The sequence below is a fragment of the Chiroxiphia lanceolata genome, chromosome 8, assembly GCF_009829145.1.
Source record: "Chiroxiphia lanceolata isolate bChiLan1 chromosome 8, bChiLan1.pri, whole genome shotgun sequence".
Classification (NCBI taxonomy): domain Eukaryota; kingdom Metazoa; phylum Chordata; class Aves; order Passeriformes; family Pipridae; genus Chiroxiphia; species Chiroxiphia lanceolata.
The window spans coordinates 12,995,835-13,017,889 of NC_045644.1; the positions used below are offsets into that span (position 1 = coordinate 12,995,835).

The 22,055-nt window shown below is 45.3% G+C and overlaps 1 protein-coding gene across 1 annotated transcript; it reads left to right on the top strand.

Moving 5' to 3' along the window:
- The first annotated feature begins 15,461 nt into the window (after window positions 1-15,461).
- On the top strand, window positions 15,462-18,331 carry CALHM3 (calcium homeostasis modulator 3). Its single transcript, XM_032694995.1, has 3 exons — window positions 15,462-15,748; window positions 16,649-16,904; window positions 17,870-18,331. The coding sequence occupies exons 1-3, from the start codon at window positions 15,462-15,464 to the stop codon at window positions 18,329-18,331; spliced, it is 1,005 nt and encodes a 334-aa protein (XP_032550886.1).
- Window positions 18,332-22,055: the final 3,724 nt, after the last annotated feature.

A 22,055-nucleotide genomic window follows, 5' to 3' on the forward strand; every position in this document is an offset into this window, starting at 1 on the left:
ATATGAGTGCATTTGCATCTAAGGACTCTGGATATTTTGCAAAGATCACAAACTCTGAAGTGCTGTGCAGCAATAAAGCAAATGTAGTTAAAAATTCTTCTTGTAAAGGCTGTGTTTGTGCTTTCTAGGTACATCATCCCTCAAGGGGTTACACAAGAAATCAGGTAACCGCAAACAAGATATAATTATGAAGAATCACAAGAACATGAAGCATGAGCTACCATTGCCTGAGATGTGGGCAAACACGTCAGAATTTACACCCTGAGAGGATGCTCAGAGTAGGAGGTGTGATCCAGGGAATAAGTGTCACAGGATAAAACACAAGGCAGTAAGTGGACACTAGCCAGGTCCTTTTGGCTTTGTCACTGATGGGGTCCAGCAGCCTGGACCGCTCACTGATACACATATGAATGAGTATGCTAAGAAATTGGACTTACGATGGCCTGACCTATTACACACCTTATATACATCAATCTCAATAATCCAAAGTAGTGAATGCTTTCCTCATTCTTCCTGTTTTCCTCTATCTCCAGATGGAGACACTGAGGGAACAAGCTGATTTGGTATATGTGGCACTTAAAGCAGCAAAGGGACTGAGGATGGGAATATGCCATATGTCCCTTCCAGAGCAAAGTTTGATCCACGGGGCCCTGCTGATTTCACATACCCATTAACATAATTCTTTGCCTTATATATTGAAGAAGGATCTCAAGTTGCTTGTTTTGCTGTAATTAAATACCTGGCATCAGAACTTCAACAGATGTGGAAGAAAAAGACATACCTATCCATGAAATGAACAGATCTGCATGCTGCAGGGAGAAAAGATCATCTGGGAGATATTCACTGCATCTAATTGTTGGGCTAATCTCCTAATTTATGTGTTTTTAATTGCCAGAATGACAATGGCATTCTTGATGTGGCATGCATCACCCAAAAATGAAATGCCCTGCAACCACTCAGAAGGGTTTGCTCCCATTGCTATCACCTCTGCAACCAAGGTAGAGTTGGATATAAGACTGAGATGAGACAGAAGCAAATTCAGCATTATGAATTAAAATAGGACAGGATGACCAGGGTCTGTTTTCAGTCACAGGTGAACACCTTCTTTCCTGTGGATTTCTGTGTCTAACAGGCCAACAGATTTCACAGCAGCAACCAACGGATTCTGCAAAGATACTTCTAGAAATATTAGGTTAAAGTGAAGAAAGGAGAAAAGATCTGTAGATTTAAAGCCTCATGAACATTTATAAAATGCTTAGTCTTAGACAGTAGTCAACAAGTCATCATGACAGGTGACCATCCAATTTGGTGTTCCTTCCCTGAGAAAACTAAATCCTAGGTCACCTGTTTTGTAAGAAATGTAAATACTTGTTTTATATGAGTGGGACAGGAAAAAGGTGTCCATCTGTCATGACACACTGACTTTAAAGTGTGCAGACTGGGGAAAAAAGGTTTTGTACAGCTGTCTTGATGTTTCAGATTTATTCTGTTTATTTTCTGACCTTTACGTTTGTACTTCTCCCATTCATCAGCAATTGATTTGCATGAGAGCAGAAGCTGCTGCCTGACCTTAAAGGCAAAACCACAGCAGTACTTACATGACACTTGAGTGCCACATATGTACACAGGTATCCATCCTGGAGTCTGCTGGAAAGATGATTTTCCTGGATTGATGCTTGTGCGACCCGACAGGTTCCTCTTGCTTGATACCTCTGTGCAATAGCAGAGATCTCATACGCAAGAGAACTCAATGCAACAACAATTGACCTCACAGTTAAAAATGTGTGCAGAGTCCTGCTGTAAGTTTGCTAACTTGAACTTCCACGCTTTGCATCATCTAGTGTCTTCCCCTGAGAGATTAAGGTTTTCCAGAACCAGATCCAGCTGTAAACATGCCATTATATTGACTTTCCATTTCTTTCAGTTGGTTGCTACATTCTCTCTGAAGCTGCCTGTGTGAAATACATCCAATAACTGTATTACATGAAAGAGCAAGAAAAGGAGGAAAAGTAAGAGAATCGCTTCCTTTGAACAATCAATTCCTTTGGGAAGTCCCATTTTAATGAACAGTGTCAGTCTGTTTATGCAATGGAGGTCACAGTGAGGGTCCGACCCCTGTGCTGACAAGCAGAAGCTTGAGAGCTTTTACTTTTTTTAGCAATTTCCAAAGTGCTACTTATGTATTTGTTATGAACTGTCCTCAGTCAATCATCTGAAGACAAAAAAAAAAAACAGGAGAGAATAAAGAGAGTGGTTAGAAAATAAGAATTTCTTCACATATACTGGTCACATTTGTTGAGCTCTGACATACAAATATCAGTTAAATTCTTGCAGTACTTCGGTGAGGAGAGTTTAAGTCCATTTTGATTCAAGTGTATTGTGCTACTCACACTGTGGAACTCACTGGGGCCTGTTGAACCCCAAGTGTAGATTAGAGCAACCCCAAAGCTGCTTCCTTCCATAGTAGAGAGCTTCAAGGGGCACATTTGTGCCCTATCCCAGTAGCCCAAATCTCACGACTAAGCTGGGGCTTGCATGAAAGGCCAGTAATGAGCAGAAGATATTTCCAGGGGAATCAGCTCCTCCCTATTTAAAGGGTCCTTTGATCTACAAGAGAAATCTAACAGGAATTTAGCACAGCTAATAGTCAAGCCTTTGATCTTCCCTTTGGAGTTTCACCGGCTGTTAGACAGCCTGAACCCCTACTTCCAGCAATATGAGCCAGACATTTCTCCCTTGCACATTACAGTGAATTTGCCACCTCCATAGATTCACCAGTGTTGCCGGGTTTTTTGTTCCCATTCACTTTTCTTTTGGGTCATTTCTCCCTTGAAACCTTTTCTTAGACAATGGACCTTTCCTTCAGTCTCACTTTCACATCTCTGTCAAGGTGGTGGATATTGCTACTGAGGTGGCAGGCAGCGTGCTGTGGCAGAACATAGAGCCTGAGGGATATTTGCCTTCTAAAGAATATCCCGCATTCTTTCCGGATCCAGTTTAAGTTTAAGGAGGCTTTGATGACAGATGCCAGTGTCAACCTCATATTCTATTTCTGCATCTAAATATTTGCTCTTAATTAAATTTACTGCTGAAATTAACACTGGAGGTGCCCAGATTTCTAATTGGGTCACTGCAAGCCAACTTTACATCAAACTGAGAAGTCAGCATGCTTGAGAAATATTGGGAAAAAACCTAAATATTTACTAAATGTAATGAGTTAGAGAAAGGTGAAGTGTGTTAAGTATGTTAGTCTGTACCTCTAAATGTGTTTGACATCCTCAGTAGCTAAAATGGTGGTTTAGATTATCAAAAGGAAGGCATCCAACAGCTTTGGTATATTGGTCAGTAGTCAACTGTCAAGGTACTGTCTTGACCCTATATGATGTTTTACCTACAGATGGAGTTATTTTATGGTAGTATTTCCCAACCATATTGCACATGAGGACTGGGAATGTTTAAACAGCATTTTGGTCCAGCTCCTCTTCCCCCTCAACACATTCCTCCCTGGAAGGGCTACTGACAGCCCTGACCCCACTGCTGGCATGGTGACAGACTGACCTAATCCTATTCCTATCCAGATCCCTCAACCTTTCCCCTTCTGGTTCCAGGATAGCAGTACCTCTCCACAGCTTCCAAGGTTTATAAACTCCAAATAAACTTAAAGCAAAAAGCAAAGTCTGGTTTTTGATTTCCCAGTCTTCCACAGTCTGCAGAGCCCACACACAGCCAACAGCCAACATCACCATGCAGAATGAAAGAAGTGGTACCAAACAGCTAGACAAACAAGAGAGTCTTCCCACATTAGACTCAACCTTAGATTGGTCACATAAACAGGATGTGTTCAGTACTTGTCCTCCCGACAAGCTCCCACCCAAGTTGATCAGTCCCTGTGTAAGTCCCTGGAGATGAACATCACCTTCGAGGGTCCCCAGACAGGCTGAGGCTGCTCATTAATTCCCTCCTGGTCCACACAGGGAATCCCAAGCAGATTGCATTGAAGTTGGCTGAACCTCAAAAGGATGACCTGGAAACTGCAGCAGTAAACTTCTCTACCCAGTCTACATAGCCCTACTGGTGGCGCTGGATGTGCAGCCTGCTGGTAGCATCTGAAGTCGGCATTTCTCTTCTTTGCTCCTTGATGTAAATGGTGGGAGCCAGCAGAAACTCAGAATTGTCAAGTTTGGTATCATAAAGCCCTGTTGACTCTCAAAGATAATTTGTAGTGCATCAAGATGGGGAGCACTTCCCACCAGGAGAATATTCACAGACTGCTGAATTCATCAAACAGATGCAATTATTTCTTTTTCCAAGGGTGCAATCTGGTCCCAGCAGTGAGAATTAACCCCACAGACAAATACTAGCCTTAATTTTTGTTTAACAGCCAGGATCAGCTACCATAAGTTTCAAAATTGTTCTCTTGAAATGCACAACTGAACCAGGGAGGAACGGGGGAGAGCACAAGTCCCCGACAGTGCTTATTTAAATAATCTTGCTGACAGATCTGTTCTTTTCTCAAAATTTCCAGTCTGCACAACAGATCACAATATGAAATCAGGTACTGTCACTGGGCTCTGGTAAATGGGAACATAAGGACTAAACACTCCCTTTCCATATGAATAAATACTCCAATTCAAACTGCACCACTCTCATTGATCATGCTGTCACCAAAATCCTGCAGGCAGCATTATAGCCTAATACTGAGCAGCACCCATCATTATTCACTTCACAAGCACATATAGATTTTCAGCTTTCATTTACTGATGAACATGTTCCTAGATTCTAAAGGAGATTTGGCATCTCTGCCTAGGAATTACTGACAATATTTTCAGTGTCTCTGAGACATTTAGGGAACCAGCTTCCCTTTAATTTTAAGACTGCAAGCAAAGGAGAAGCTAGTACATTAATAGAGTAATTTTTGCAGTGTTTTAATGACTGACTGTTAAAAACTTACAACTCCCTTCCAGTCTGAATTTGCTGAGTTGCAAGTCCATGTCAGTGGAGCTTGTTAGATGTTTTTCTGTTTGATCCAAAAGGCAAAGTAAATACTTATGAATTGTAGTTCCATCATTCATCCTTCTTCTGCACAAATGGAACATGGCCCTAGTTACAGCCTTACTAGTAGTTAAGGCCAATTGCCAAGGCTTTTGCTTTTATATAATTCTTACAGTCCTTTTCTTCACCATCTCTATCTTTGCAGTAGTCAAAAACTACACTCCTTTTAGGAAGGAATTGGGTAGCAAGAGCTGGCTTTACAATGCTTCTGTCTGCTTCCAGAATGCACTTCTAGCTAAAAGAGGACACAGACAATAAAACAATGATTACGCCAGATTCAGAGATTGAGAATTTGATAATCTGACATAACCCAAAATACAATCTCTGCCTTACACTTATATGGCTTCACCGTTCCGCTCCACTGCACAGCGTGGAAAGCCGTGGCTGTAAGCCAGCAAACACCCAAGCAAAGTCAGATCCAGGTGCTGCTTGTAACCAAGGGCAGCTAAGCCAGCTTGTGGTTGTTCTGTGGCCACTGTGTACTGGCTTGGTTCCCCCCAAAATCATCTTCAATCACACAGAGATGATTTACTCCTAAAGAGAAAGAGTGATTCTTGACAATGAATCCGGAGAGGCCAGATGAAGAGAGCTGGGAAAGTGGAGGTGAATACCAGAAACTGAAGGTGCTGCTTCCTGGCTGGGAAATTTGCTGCAAGAAACCTGCTCAGCCATTAACTGCTGAGGACTCTGGTTGAGACCGAGCCAGGGAGGGATCAGTTCTCTTGAAGCTCCTCACTCACCTATGCTGTCACTTCATTGTTGTTTCTGACATGGACCTCAAATGTTTTATGTAATGCCCCTCAGAGTCACTACAGCATGTTATTTTTTAGAGATGAACTGCCATCTACTAAATAAAAGTGCAAATGTAATGAGGTTTAAAGACAAGAAATAGCTCCAAGGGATATGCTCCACTTATAGAGAAGGCAGGGGAAGAGGCGAGGTGTGAGGGGAGGGGATCTGCCCATGAGAAGTCTTGATGAAGCGACAGGGATTAGTTTACAACAGCACATTTAGTGCTGTGTGTAGTACCAAAGTCAAGACACCAAGTTCCCCAGGAGATTTAACACAGGACAGTTCAGGGGCATTCAGAGCTCTCAGAAAAGGCCCAAACCCAGAGCCCTGTTACTGCAGATAAGGGAGCAGAGGGGTGGCTATCAGGGTGCCACAGGATCCTATCATCCCACAGGTTGTGATTCTAGCTATTTTCTTCAGAAAGGCAGGAGTGATTAGGCAGAGACAGGATTTTACCAAAGGCAGCGTGAGAAGATGATTATCCTCTGCAGAACACAAGGCACTGCAGGTAATTACTACCTGTGGGACCACAAGGATTTAGCTAGGGACAGAGGGTATGGAAAATTGCAATGTACCTTAAATGACCATTTCTGCTGAATCCATGATTGTTAGTATTAAGTAAAGTTATAAACTGCAGTCCATAATCTTGTCTTTCAAAGGTATTTTGTGGTCTGAGAGGACTGAGAGGGCAGAGTCTGTTTTGTCATGAACCATCTGTCTCTGATAATGGCATGTTTTTGTCCTTAACTGTTTACAAGAGTTTGGCAGAGGGTGGATGGTGATGGTGGTGGTGCAGCTGGAATTGTTGATTGGTTTTACCACACAGTTTCTATAAGATTACCTGCTGCTTTGGATGAAGCTTTTTGCTCTCTTGGAATTGCCTCTTCTAAAATGCATGAATTACTCCTCGTGATTATGTACCTGGTGACAGAAAGTACAAACATGACAGCTCAGCAATGCAGCAATAAACCTGCAGACACCTCTTCCTCCAGTCTTCCCTCTGATTAGGTGTTAGAGCTCAAGCTCTGAAGTTTTTAGGCTCAGAGATAAGCTCCAAAGTCAGAATGTGTGAGAGAGAAGAAAGAAAAATTGAGCAGAGAAAAGAAAACTCTACCTTCAAGTTTGAACATCCTGAAATTTCTAGGATTTGTTCATTTCCCATTTATAATGGCCAAGCATAGATGAAATCTGCCACAAGGATCATCCACAAGTCACTTGTCATCACAGAGAACGTCTGCTGCTTGTGAAAGGAAGAGACACCCCCCCGAGAAGGTTAAGGCAGGCTGGTATTTTCCTGTGAGACAGTCAGAATTGCCAGTCAGATAACTTCATTTACGTTCACAGCATTCTGGAGACACCCAACACCATATAAATATCATAAATATACACAGAGAAGAAGATTAATGATGTGAGAAGGTGCGTTATAAACATAGATAAAGTCAAGAGCAGATGACAAGCCAATCTTGTGAAACAGGACTAATTTTGCTGGAAGATGAATTGCAGCTACTGTGAAGCATCAAGTTTTAAATGCTTCAAGGATGTGTGTTTTAAGTCAGGTGGCCCTGGCATCAGTAAGAAAATGAAATGGTATTTTTATGTAAGAGCATGGATTTTACTTAGGATTGGAGGTCACCTATTACTCTGCAGAGGAACTGATGACCAGACAGTAGTGTGTGTGTGTGTGTACATATACATGGGTAACAGGCTCTCACAACTTCCATAAAATTTAACATGCTTGGAAAAGCTCCTTTCTAGCAGGTAAGGAGAAGAGCTAGGAGAGAAAATGTTAATATTTGCCTAGATTATTAAAATCTCCTCTTCACAGTTTCTAAACAATCCTGTTATCACTGCTCTTGAGTTAACTGCCTAAAAAGACAGCTGTTCTGCAGCTGAGGCACTCTGCACCACAGCAGTCTGTAAAACAAGATAGATTTTTATCTGGAAGAAAAGGCTTTTCGAAAAGCAGCAGCAGCCAGGGGTAGAGAGATGTCAGAGCCACTCAGCCCTTCCCGCGTGGGCTCCATCCCGGGTGACAGCGGCTGCGGCGGCTGCAGCTGCCGCCCATGCAGGGCTGTGTCTGCTCGGATGAGGAGCGGCTGAGGCTTCATCTCTGTGACTGCAATGCTGGGAGCCAGGATGGTTGGCAAAGGGGGCTGTCAAACGATGTGACTGCAGGCTTCTGATGAGAAAGAGATGCTGTTTGGGGGGGATTTTGCAGAGAAATACCACAATGAGCTGAGTTTTCTTTGACTCACTCTGAGGCAAACTTGCCTCAGATTAGCACTGGTGCCTGAAAGAAGCCTGAGACAAACCCAAATCCAAACCCTGACCAGTTTTAATACTGATATTTGTGGTGGTTTACACCTCTGCAAAGCAGACCTCATGCCTCTTTGCACGCACATCTTTCTGTCAGAGGGAGGGGTTTTTAACCATCACTGTACATGAGAATCAATAATTACCTAAGGCACTCAAAGAGTAAATTTCCCACTCCACAGCACCAAGGAATTCATCACAAGATGAATTTTAACCCCTGTAGAGAGAGATTATGTTTTCTCATAACAAGAAAACATCTGTAGTGTTTTAGTTATGATGATTTCATGCATACCTGACTTTTCTTGGGAAACTCTGCTTCATGGATTCCATTCTGATTTTTGTGTTCTTTTTGACCTTTGCAAATCTTTCTCAAGGTCCACAAAAAAATCTCCACAGTAACTAGTTTTATTTGATGCCTATCTCTGTATTTCCAGCTATACCTGGAAGTAGATCTCAAGGAAGTTCAGACTGGACATTAGGAAAAGGTTCTTTACTGAGAGGGTTGTCAGTCGCTGGAACTGACACCTTAGAGAAGTGATCATGGCACCAAGCCTGCCAGAGTTCAAGGAGCATCAAGATAATGCTTAGACACATGATTTAGTTTTAGGTAGTCCTGTGAGGAGCAGGGACCTCCACTCCACAACCCTTATGAGTCCCTTCTATGATTCTATGCTTTTCAGTAGACAGGAGCAGACCCTGACCACCACCCATTTCTCCCAGTGGGATTAGTTCACTCTCAGTTACCACTGCAGTTTATTTGCAGCATATAAGAAGGACTCAACATTGCTCTACCACATTTTCAGCCCAGAAGATGCCTGATGTCTACTAGAAGTTCATAAAGATTTGTAGTAGAGATATATGAGATGAGCCCAAGCATCCCAAGTGACACCTATGCATGTGCTCCAACCTCCAGCATCACATCGATGCAGTGGGAGTTCTGACAGCTGAGCACACCACGGCAGTGCTGATCCGCCTGGCACCACTTCCAGGGATGCTCAGCACTCCCAAAAAATCTCCCTCTTGCCTCTGAGTTACGATGGGACGGACAGGCGGACTGACGGAAGGCGGCGGGCGCATTGAATGCAGCGCCCGGAGGAGCCGCAGCACCGCTCGGTGGTGACGGGTCCCTCTGCAAGTTAAGCATAAGGACGCCAGCTCGCTCTTCTTAAACGCGCTGCTTAGCACCGCTGCATCAGTTCGTGTGGCACCAAGAAAAGCTGTTTTCACACCGTTTCGAGGCTTTTGCTCTGCTCCCTTCCTTCCCCTCGTTCTAGTTCCTCCGGGTGGAAAGTCCTCGCTGCTCCAGTTTTAAAGCCCCTGCACTGGAATATACAGCAGTAATACTGGGATGCTGCTTCTTCATAACCCTATGCCTGATTGGAAGATGCAGTCAGCTGTGCTTAACACCTCGAGTGAAAAAAAAATTACTGGGGGAAAAAAAGGAAATTTCCCAATAAATTTCCCTTTCTATCTTTACAACTTTTTTGCATTCTCGACATGTAAGTTAGAGAAACATAGGATCACTCCTCACAAAAGATGTGACATTAATCAATTTGTAAGCAGTTTGTCTCTAGGGAACGCATACATCATTGTTTGTACATCCCAGTACCAAATTCAACCATGATCACAGTCAGTGCAGGTAGATTAATGTTATAACAACATATCTGTAGCCATAGGAGTGTTCTAAGAAGTCTATGCTGTGGATTACATCTTGAAAATTCAAGAGTCCTTATCCAGTACCCCAAATGGTTGCTGCCTGAATTGCTGGCAAGAGTTAACAGAAAATTGACTTCATATATGACGTATGTTCTTGACTGTCAACATGGAAAAAGCTTATAATGAGATATGAAGACATAATCAGCAGGTTATTTTATAAAGCCATATTCCCTATGGTTGTATTAAACCAGGTTTTTATTATGCTACAGTTGTTTCAACAAAACAGCCAGGAGAAGAGTGACGGTAAACTAACCTGTGCTTGGGATTTAAGCCCTGGCAGCCACCACCTGCAAGTCAAGTGCTAGTGCACCTACTAACCAGAAGCATCTCTGCACAGCAACAAAAAATAGGTAGTGGAATCAGTTTTTTGATGTGACTTACCTGAGGGGGTTTGGTGAACTAACACCACAGCACAGACAAACATTTTGAGTTAAAAGCCGTGAATCCAGTTATTGAAGGATATGGTCTGCTTCCTGGAGTACTCACACTGGACAAGGACTGTGTTAGTCCCAAATCCCAATGACCCAGGGTCACAGCACTGAGATGTGTTTCATCATTTAACTTCCATTTCCTTTTAAACACCTAAACAGTCTCTGTGACATCTCTGCAAACTGAAGACAAACTGATCTCTCAAGAAAAGTTTATCTGTGATTTTCGGCCTTTAAACTGTGAACTCACCAGAGCTGGAACTTCATTTTAAGAGTCTGAGAAAACAAAACAAACCCAAAACAAACAAAAAAAACCCCACTAAAATAAAACAAACAAATGAAATACACAAGAAAAGCTAGTTAAATTTCAGCAATCTTAAATCTGCTTTTGGTGCCTGCACTTCTGTTGGTAGATATGTGAGCATTAGCAAATCAAAAAAAGCTGAAAAATCACTGAGTTGGGATATTAAGGGATCGGGATTTCTTAATTCACTCTCAAGGTGAGAAGAGACTCCATCTCAAATGATGTCACTGTAGCATCAGCTCCAAGCCAAGCAGATAAATGGCCTTGCAAAAAGCTATCTCAGTCAGAAATGGTGTGAATTATGTCAGGGTTGGGCTAATGCAGAGATCAGAAAATGGGGCTTCTACATAAGCCAGAAAGCAAAGTGCTAATGGCCAGGACAGCAATATATAACGAGTTCTTAAGAAGAACAACAATGAGTAAGCCATATATTTTCTCACCGGCAGTCAGCTGCATGTTGATGCTTTAATGAAGTTACAAGGCAGAACACAGGAGTATCTAACCTCCAGAGAACATCATTAGTGGAGACAAACTACATTTCACAATGCTGCCATTATTTTTGCTAGCATCTCATTAATCATTTAATGGTCATTACTCATTATTTGCTTAGCCTGGGCAGAGTACACAGATGTGGAAAAGTACTCATATTCACAGAATCATGGATTCAGGTGGTCCCTGCCCCCCAGAGCCAAGAGACCTGTAATTTTTCTCTGCTTCCAGTGACCATCAGGAGTTTGCATAGGAGGAAATACTGCATACAGTATATTTCCTTCTTCACAAGCAGTTGAAACGGAAGTTAACTTCTGCTGTGATCACTGAAGATGCTGAAAGATTTCCAGGCAGTGAGGGGTAAAATCCTCTGTCAGGTTTGGAGATGAAGGCAGTGATATTGCACCACTGCCCTCACATACCAATGGAGGACTGAAATTGTCTGAAAAAGGTCATAGAAAATAAAGCTCAGTTTCAACCTGGTAGTCAAATACAGGCAAGCTCTCAAGGTGTCTACCCATGTACCCAGGGATTAGAAACAGGCTCACCTGAATGACAGAGGAACAAGATACTTGTCTGCAGGCACTGCTGCTGGTAAAGGCCATTTACAGTGTTAATGGCCTTCACTCAAACACAGATTACATATTTCCTCTAAACCTTGAAAAAGCATTAACCCTTGTCCTCTCAATAAACAAAGCCAGGTGGAAGGAGTTATCCAGTTTAGCAGCTGAGAGATGCCAAAACCAGAGACTGGAACACAGTCCTCCCATGGTGACCTGGGAAAGCGTAGGTGCTCTCACACCACGGGGATGTGGCATTTCACCAGTAACTTACACATCCTCCCAGCACTGGGGGGAGGGTCCCTGCAGATCCGCACTTAACCGCATAAAGGGAAATTGAGGCAAGGAATACACATTGCTCAGTACCTGCTCTTTGTGGCCATGCAGTGTTAGCTTTAACCAAACACCATGTGGAGATGGCATCTCTGTGTGGCATTTAATGACCCAAGACATTAGAAAGGAAGAGACATTCAGAACTAAACCAATTTCATAGCCATCTGCTGCAGTGAGTGTGCTGGGCTAGTTCTGCGTGCCGGTTTATCCCAGGGTAACTCCACAGCCAGCAGCAGAGGCACAAAAAGGAGCAGGGTGGTAACTCAGTCTCCTGTGGTGCTGGAGGGGGGACCCTGATTGCAGCATACACTTGGACCAGGACCGTGTCTCTAGGTGGGTGTCAGAGTTGCTGTGCTTTTGCAGATAAATTGCACAACCTCCCATTTTTAATAGGTGAGAAGTCCCTTTTTTTCCTTCGTGCCCTTATATCATCTAAGGAGCAGTTGACCAACCCATTTAACAGTTTTCTAAAGATATTTTTCCTGTGGCAGACATTCGGGACGGAAAAAACATCATTCCAGGTAATTAAATAATTTGTCAAAGTTATAAACAATTGCAAATGGCTCCTAGTGAGGTAACTCATGACCTCCCATGCCACAGGCCAGGAGCACTCCTGTGGGAGCCCTATGGGTCCTTCCTCACTGCCAGGAAAAGTGCTCTTGGCAATGGCCTGTTTCCAGCAGAGCAAGCCTTGGGACAGGTGAAATGTCTGCTCCTGCACACCAGCTTTCCTGTGAGAAAGACAGTCCAGTCCCAGCACAGAAAAAGAAGACCAAACTGTGACAAAGCAACTCACATCCTCAGCAGCTCCCTCATTGCTGGGGTTTGGGGGAGGCCAGGAACCAAGTTGTGTTACTGCCAACGTGCTCCTGCAGGAACCAACCCAAGGAGAGTATGGAGTTGGTGGCACAGACCAGGGGCACAGGCACAGGCACACTGGACCTGCACTGCTGGCTCTCTGCTCCCTACCAAAATATATGTATAAGGGCTTGGTCTGGATATGCACAAGTCCAGAAGGCTCTCACCTATATGGTGAGGGTTTCCCACACTTGTACCCACCACTCACTCCATCATACGAGGCAAAAAGCCTACAGCTGGTATTTTACTCCCATAAAGGAGCAAGGAAAGGAGGCCCCTTCCCTTGTGCTGTGTTCTGTAATTCTGAGGCAAAAGCAAAGAGTTGTCCAACATGGACCTCCAAAAGATGCACTGAACGACAGCTTTCAGTGCAGTTTTGGAGATCTGCTGCCGAGGAACAGCTGCCTTCCTCTGAGGACAGTGCCCTGGTGAGCCACAGGGAGCCTCATAGCAGGCTCAGAAGAGTGACTACACTGCTGGGGACATGGGGCAGATCCACTTGCTGGAGGAGAGGAGATAGATTATTTTAGTCCTTGTTTCATCTTCATTTTACCCTAAGAGCTGAGTAATCAAATGTGCTTAGTTTTGGGAATCATTTTGAACATTTGCCCAAGTCTAGCAATTTACTTACCTCAACAGGCCTTTCTCTCTTTCCCCCAGAGGCTTCTGATGTCTTTTTCCACAAGTTAAGGAATATTCCCTTTCTTCTACAATTCAAAAAATCCTTAGCTCTGAGTTACTGGTGAGATCCCACATCACAACAGAGCACAGTGCTTACCCTGAAGCATCCTTTACAGACCACTAACATCGAGGCCAGGAGACTGCATTTGGAAGAAGTAAAATTCCCTTGTAGATTGTCCTGTTCAGAGAATGTTTCCAGAGGACGTTTCCTACTCCTTTTACATTTATTTTCCTGAGCTGTGAGGAACTATTTAGCCTTTACTATGTGTTTACCCAGGAGAGCTGGAAAGGCAAAATTATTTTTTTAAAGTAATTGTTCTACAGAGAGTGCACAATAGTTTCTGAAGCAAAGTCAGCACATAAATGCAAGCCATCAAATGAGAAAACCACCGAGTATTAAAGCAGTTGAGAACCATGACCAGCTGCACCCTGGCTAAAAATCATCTGTGGAGTTCAGCCAGGGGTCACGATGCCCTATAACAACAACTTGAAGGGGTCCTGATATCCTATAATGTCAAAATGGAAACATGAGCTGATTAGCCGTGGTTTTTTTATTGCTGATGGATGAACATAAACAGTCATTTCACCCACAGGTAAAGGAGAACACAAATATTGTGGCTGGATCAATTGTAGTTCATTGAAGTAACTGCGCAAGTTGCTGTTCAGATTGGAAGAGATGACATTGTGGCCCCGTGAGTCATCTGTATGTGCCTGTGAACAACTACAGGTACCCCTCCCTGCTGATCCCTTTCAGCATGATCCCATCAAGGCAACCAGCCCTGCAATGGGAGCCAGTGTGGGCAGAAACCTCAGTGCTGGCAGCAGGTGTACTTCAGTGGAGATGTTTCCTTTCACTTTAAACAAAATAGATAAACATAACACCCTTTGCCACTCCCCCCCTTCCTGAATCCATTTGGAAAACTTGAGCTGAAAAGAAACCTGAAAATGTTCTTGGAGGAAAGCTGTGTAGAGAAAAATGATGTTGAATATGTCCTTGTATGGCAATGAGTTGTATTTATTTGTAAAATGAGCTTTTGAGAGGAAAAGAGGAACTGCCTCTGGGATATTTAAAATGGACAGAAGATGATAATCCAGTACCATGGAACAAAAGAACCAGCTGCTCTGATTGCACTGTGCCCTCCGATGGGGAGCAAGAAGTGCCCCAGTGCAAGGGGCTCGGACACATAAGTGTGGTACAAATTCACAGTACCTGTAGGATGTGTCCCAAAGTCCCATTCCAGGCTTTGGAAATGATTCTTAAAGCCTTCTGACTGAAGGGTTGGTCCTTTCAACCTATTTTCATAGGGAAATCAGAGCTCACAGTGATGTAGTCTGCTCAGGGCCAGGCTGTGCTCCCTGCCTCCCCCCTGCCCCACTCAGAGTTGGGGACTTGAGTCACCAAAGAGAAATGGAGCAGCAGCAGTAACACAGATAAGCACTTTTGACTTACCTGATTTCTCCTGGTTGATGAATCACTCAACAGCCCTCATTCAGCAGAGAGAGCAGCTCACAGGCATCCACCAATGGCTCTCCATTGAGAGTTACCATCTCCAGGAGGGAGGGACCCAGCACTATTGGAGGCTGTCACTGGCTAGCACATGGGACAGCCCTGAAAATGAAAAACAAGGTGGAAAAAAAAAGCTGCTGGAGGCTGTATCCATCACCTCACCTAGAAATGCTACCAACCACTCCAGAAGGCAAGCATTGGGCGAGAGACAGACCTGTGAAAACCGTGTGCCAGTGGGGAAGCCCCAGCACAGGGTTTATCCATCTGCCACAGCAGATCTCTTCCATCCTCATCCTCCTGCCCTGGCTGACTGAGGGCTGAGCTGCATCCCCTGCCCTGTGGCAGCAGAAGGAGAGACAAAGGGAGACAGGCTGTTCTGGGCAGCTCAGGGATTTCCCGGTAGGAGCACCCCCTGCCAAAACAACACGATGGACCGTTTCCGGATGATCTTCCAGTACTTCCAGTCCAACTCGGAGTCTGTAATGAATGGGATCTGTGGGCTGTTAGCCCTGGCTAGTGTGAAGATGTATACCTGCTTTGACTTCAGCTGCCCCTGCCTGCCCCGGTACAACATGGCATACGGCTTGGGGATCATGTTCGTACCCCCCGTCATCCTCTTCCTATGTGGCCTCATCCTCAACAGGCAGTCCCTGGTGATGCTGGATGAGTGGAGGAGACCACAGGGGCACAGAAAGAAGGACCTAGCTGTCATCAGGTGGGGTTTGCAGCGGGAGTGGCATCCCTCTTTTCACTTCCTGCTTAGCTGTCTCTCTCCATAGCTTTGATCCTCCTGGTAATTAATTTTCTTGTATTAGCTCATCTCCTGAGATCCTTCTCCATGAGCCTGGAGGGGCGGAGGCTTGGCAAATGCATTTACTCCAGTAGAAATGAAGGCAGTCTATCCCATCCCAGCAAAGGAGAGCAGGAGTGCCTCAACACCTGGATTTGTGACATCACCCTGGGAAACTGTGTTGCTGCTTGCCTTCTCATGCACTCACAGGATGTCTCCTGGGGCTTCCATGTGCAAAAAGATGAGGCATTTCCATTTAAATGTGCAGAAGGTGTGTCATTTTCTTATCATTAGGCTTGTGGTTTCCCTCCCTTCAGTTGAGTTTTTACTGACTTACACTGGTGGAAAGGAGAGGAGAATCACATTCCATTTGTTATATACAAAGTTTTGTGGAGAACAGAGTTTGGCTCAGTGTGTAGCAAGAAAGGCTGCAGAGAAAAGGAATTTTCCAGGTAGAAACTGAACTGATGAGAAAAGAAAGTGTGAATGTGGAAGACAAGGGAGAGCTGATAAGGATCTGTGCATGGGAGACATAAGTGTACAGTCAAGGCAAGCATGTAATGAGGAGACCATACACTGATTGAATGCAGGCAGCACACAGAGCACTGCCACGTGCTGATGCAGGTTTCACTGGGAGGCAGCACCAACAAAGACATCCCAGAGCACAAGAAGCATCAACTGGGACAATGCTGAGGAGAGTCGTGGGAGTCAGTTCCCTGGCTCCAAGAGGGCTGCTTAGCATGGAACAGCCTACATTCCTCAAGGCTCTGGATGAGGAGAAAGCTCCCAGCATTTCCCCACTCACCTCTCTCTCTCTTGCCCCAGGTACATGTGTTCCTCCATCGTGCAGCGAGCCATGGTTGCCCCTGTCGTCTGGATCATAGTCACCCTTCTGGATGCCAAATGCCTGATCTGTGCTTTCAGTGGCTCCATGGATCCCGAGAAGTTTGTGGGCTTTGCCAATGTCACCCCAGTGCAGGTGGAGCAGCTGCTGGCCAAAGTGCCCTGCAAGGACGACGAACTCATGAGGAACAACACGTCCCACAAGGCAGTGTCCAGGTACCTGCGCTGCTGGTCCCAGGTAGGTCACTGCTGGCAGAGCCCCTCATGTCAGTCAGGTGCCCAGGCATGTGGCATCTGCTCCTGCTCTTCCTTCATTTGTCTCCACTTCACCATGGTCAGGCTGGGAGCAAGGCTGTTCTGTGCTTCTTTATGCCTTAAAGTACTGCTACCCTCAGCGATAATCTCAAGTCGCTCAGGTAGGGAAAAGGAAGGAAACAACATATAGTTTAGCTAACAGAACTTTCTTTCTAGAAGAACCAGCAGCTTCTAAACTCAAATAACAAAAAGCAGGATGTAAAGAATGTAGATGTCTCCTAAGGCACTGTCCGATGTCAGAAGTTCTTTCTAACTTCTAACCTTTCAGACAGGACCTGCTGTTTTAAGGGCAGTGCAAGCATAGACAGAGGAAAACAGCTTGCTCAGGAATGATAGAACAGGACATGATGGGGAGTGGAGCCCTGACTGGATTCTGCTCTTGGTATAGGAGTGCCATGTCTTGGTATAGGAGTGCCCATCGGATGGGGACTGGTGAGAGGTCATTGAAAATAAGCTCTTCCCTCTTACCAAAGAGAAGAGCTGCATGTTGTCTGGGCTGTCTTCACCCTGCTGTGAGGACTTCTGGGCCCTGGAGCCAGTGTAGGTGGCAGATGAGCATCTCACTGGAGAATGAAAGGAGTCCCCTTTCCCTGGGGCACTCCCATGCTCAAAGCAAATGCCTGTCTGCTCCAGGCTAACTTTGCGAACACTTATCCTTACTGAATGATTGATGGACAGATAAATATCCTATATTTTCTGAAATGAGATTACACCAACCTTCTGAGTGCAGATGGGGGTGCTGGACTTCAGGGGCAGATCAAAGACAGGAGTTCAGATATGCCACATCTCCCCTCCAGCCACACGAACTCCCTGTCTTGCTGATACAGGCAAACAGCTCGTGCCTGTCCTTGTGTCTGTCTTGCTCATAGGTTATTTCTTGTCATCCAGGCACTTGGCTGGAGCATTTTATTGATCCTTATCGTAGCAGCTTTCCTTGCCCGCTGGCTCAGACCTTGCTTCAACCAGGCCAGCCTCCTGCAGGCACGTCACTGGAGCAACTACATTGACATCGAGCAAAAGATATTTGAGGAAACCTGCTGTGAACACAGCCGTCTCTTTGCTCACAAATGCATCCTCCACTTCTTTGAAAGCATGCGGCAAGAGATCAAACTGCACAATTTCAACTTGCCTAGGGAGGGAGAGAGGGATGAAGAAGAGGAAGATCTTCTCCAGGGCATCACAGATCAGGACCAGGTGAACAAACTTCTGAAAACATGGTACTATGACAAGCCTCCCCTGGATGTCAGTCAGGCAACCCAGAGACATTCCCTGGGGCGAGAGAGATCCCCTCTGCCCTGGGCAGACAGCCCCAGTACCCGCTCCAAGTTCCCCCAGCACACCAATGTGTAAAGGGAGCTTTGTCCTGCAGACACTGAAGGAGCCCTGCCAAGTCTCTGCACAAAGCAAGGACCAAGTGGGCAGATGATAGTGATGATCACACCTTCCTCCAAAACCCCAACTCCAAAGGCTCTGCTTCAGGGCATGCCTAGCAAAACCTCCAAAACAAACAAACTCTGAGGATCCAAAGGTCCAGGACTCAGTCACTGTTAATGATATTTCTCAGCCAAGGGATCTGTGTGGCACTTTTTCCATATTAAAGAGTTTGAAGGTCCTTACAGCTGTAATAAAACCATTCTGGCTTTAGGAAAGATTTAACCAAGGAAGCAACATCTGGCTGTGTACACAAACCAGCTGGAGCAGCAGCCTCACAGAGGTGTGAGTAGCTCCTGCCCATTCCAATGAAACCTGGCTCAGAGGATTAGCAGTGCTGACTCAGAAATTATTTAATTGGCAATTCTTTTAGTAACACACCAACACGTTTACTCAAAAAGGCAAAACCACCTCCAACATCTTCCCATCTGCTGAGAGCTCTGGCTGCCCCCCAACCCAGTTGCCAAACTGTTCTGCCTCCCTCTAACAACCCGTCAATACTTCTATTCATTTTAAAAATAAAATATGGCAACACACTGAAATTTGTGGAACAGCATAACTTGAATTGAAGATATCCCTGAATAAGAATAGGTTGGACTGGGTTGGATTTGCGGAAGGAAAAGGAGATGGAGGCTTTGCTTAACACATCCAGAGGCACGGGACTGTGCTGGAGTTCAGGTACCTGCTGTAAGCACTGATGCTGAGCCATAGAAAGGACACACTGACTCTGCCTGAGGAGTCTGAACAAAGATTTTAAATACTCTCCTGCTACATTTGAGTACAAACCAATCTACCCAAAGGATCATTCTTGCAACACCTATTTGGGCATTTCCATCCATAATTAAAAACTGTTTGATTGTAACCTTATCTCTGAGCCTCTAATGCTGGTTGTTTTCTTACCTTCCTTTTCCAGCCCCTTTTGTACATGAGGCCAACCGTGGTGCCAGTGTGACTGATATTTCTGTCTAGTGTTGCTGGTTGGATTCATTAAAGCCTTTACTGCAAACTAGCCCAGTACAGACACATCTATTCCTCCAGGCTGAGCCTCACACTGATGTTCACTTTGTCCCTGGGAGCGAGGGGTGCAAGGTGGAGGGGCTATGAGGAGGGGGATGAAGAATAAATGTCTTCTTGGGCATGCATGGATAGATGGGGCAAGCAGGGCTTCCAGGTGGAAAGAAGAGGGTGGGAAAGAGGCAAAGACACCTTGGGACTAAATCCAAAATGAGGGATCAAAATGAAAACACATATATTAATCTCCCAAATTAACTTGTGAAGCTGCTGGCAGGTGGGTCATCTTCTCCCCAGGATGTTTGTATGCACGGGTCAGAGAAGGAGGAGGTACTTGGCAAAGCACTGGGAGGCCAAATAATTCCATGGCCCACCTGTGGGCAGCTGCATCCCTCTGCCATCCAAGACCCAGTCAGGAGCTGCAAGGCAGAGAGAGATGGGCTGCGGAGCTTTTCTTATTTGCATAGCAAAATCAGCTCTGGCTGAATCCTTGAGCTCTCTTGGACGTGCTCAGAGAGTGCACAAAGCCAGCTGTAGCACATGTTGGCTGGGAATAAAAGAATGGTCTTCCCACCAGGAGCTCTTTAGATCCAGGGAGCTTCCAAGCTCTTGTTTGAAATCAGCATTGCGTTTTGAATTTTGTCTCTGGTTTACTTTTATCAGACACAATATCACAAATCTGAGGCTGTGACTCAATTCGGACTCACCACTCCATACTAGTCAAATTTACTATTTTCCTAATCTGCTCAGAGCAGAGGTCTGCAGCTCCCTTTGCATGCTGCTTTCCATGTTCTCAAGTTTTTAGTCATCCCAGGGTGGCCACAAAATATGAAATGCAAAAAAGGGGAAGAGGAACAGATCTGTTATCTGTACCAGGAGCGAGTAAACAAGAGGGTTTAGGGGTGCTGCTGTAGATTTTGCAGGTCTACAAAGGCTCACATGCTTCTGGGAGGGTCAGTCTGGTCGTGGAGTAGCTCCACGACCATGGTGTTCATTCCTCCCAGCCTCTTTGAGTCCCATGCTGTGTTTCCTTCTGAAGCCCAAGAACTCTCCTCCATTGTGGAAAGTGGATCTGGCACTCCACAGCAGGACAAGAGGCAACAGGCACAAACCCCAAATGCAGGAAATTCCATTTAAATAGAGGAAAACATTTATTTTGAGGGTGATGGAGCAGGCTGCCCGGAGAGACTGGGACACCATCATCCATAGAAACATTCACAACCCAATGAGATGTGACCCTGAACATGCTTTGTGCAGTGGGAGTGGACCAGGCAATCTCCTCAGGTCCCTTCCCACAAGCCATACAAAGAGTGTGTGCCCTCCTGTGGAAGTTGGGGCAGAGAGGGCTGTTCACAAACTTTAGCAGCTCTGTCTCTCTGGGCTGTTCTGGTGCCTGACCTACAAATACACCTGATGCCCTCAGGGATCCTCATCTGCAAAGAGCCTGTGAAACAGCAGGGTTGACTGCAAAGACATTTCCCCAGTCACTTTCCAAACTCTCCTGAGGACAATTGTTTTTGCTTTCATGCCCCTCCTCTCCATATCCCACACTGACTGGGACATGCAAAGCCCTCCTCAACTTCACGGTTTGGACTGTGTCTTGGCATCCAGGTGCAGGACCCCAAGGGAGGAAGGACTTGGGCATGTACCCTCTCTTCCAGGACCTGGTTTCCAAAGCCCAAGCAGGTTAGGGTTGTGGGAGGAAGCATCAGCTCTGCCTTCTCTTGCAAATCAGTTGGAGTGAACTTGCTGTTGGGAAGCTCATGGAAACAAAGTCCTCCCTAACAAGGCAACGTGGAAAGAGAGACCCAGGCATTGGCTTCTATGGGCTCTTTATTGATTCCCACTGACCTATTGCTGGCTTCAGTGAAAACTGCTAGTGCTGCACACCAAGCAGGCTCAGACTCTTCATTCATGTTTAATGAAAGCCAGAGTCTTCCTGGAGATCAAAAAGCTCTCTGCTTTTTACAAGGTTGATTCACGCAGGCTTTGATGCAAACTGCCCTTCAAAAAGCCACTCACCACGTGAATAGGGAAGCCAGCCTAAGCTCTTAGCTAGCAATACAATAAGCCTCATCTATATTCATGCAGCAAAATCTCTTCCCATTTGATGAGATCATGCAATTAACCTCTCCACAGCAGGCAAAGCTAAGACTGCTCAGGTGTTACCCATGTACCTTGTGCTCACCTCTGTGGTGTCGTTGTGAGGTGAATTCAGCTTCATCAACTGAGCCCCAGGGCTGTTGTGGAGGAGACATCAGAAACTTCAGCACTGACTAATGGTCAAAACACCTGGTTTGGTTTCCTACCTCTGTACTGACAAACTGCAAAACCTTGGGGAAAAGATTCTCCTGTGTGCCACCCACCTTTGTACAGCTTGCCTTCCTTGGTGACACGTCCCACAGCCACCAATGCAGCCGTGCTAGTGTCCAGTCAGATGTATCTTGATACTCATGTCAACAGCACAGTTGGTGCCTGGACTGCCTGCAACTATCTGGTTTATGGTCACTCGCAGTCCCTGTAATCCCCCATCTTTTGGCCAGCTTTAGGGAGCAATCTAGTACACCAAGACTGCTTTGTGAACTGGGAATAGAGATGCAGGAGAACACTACCAACACCATCCACTTCTTTT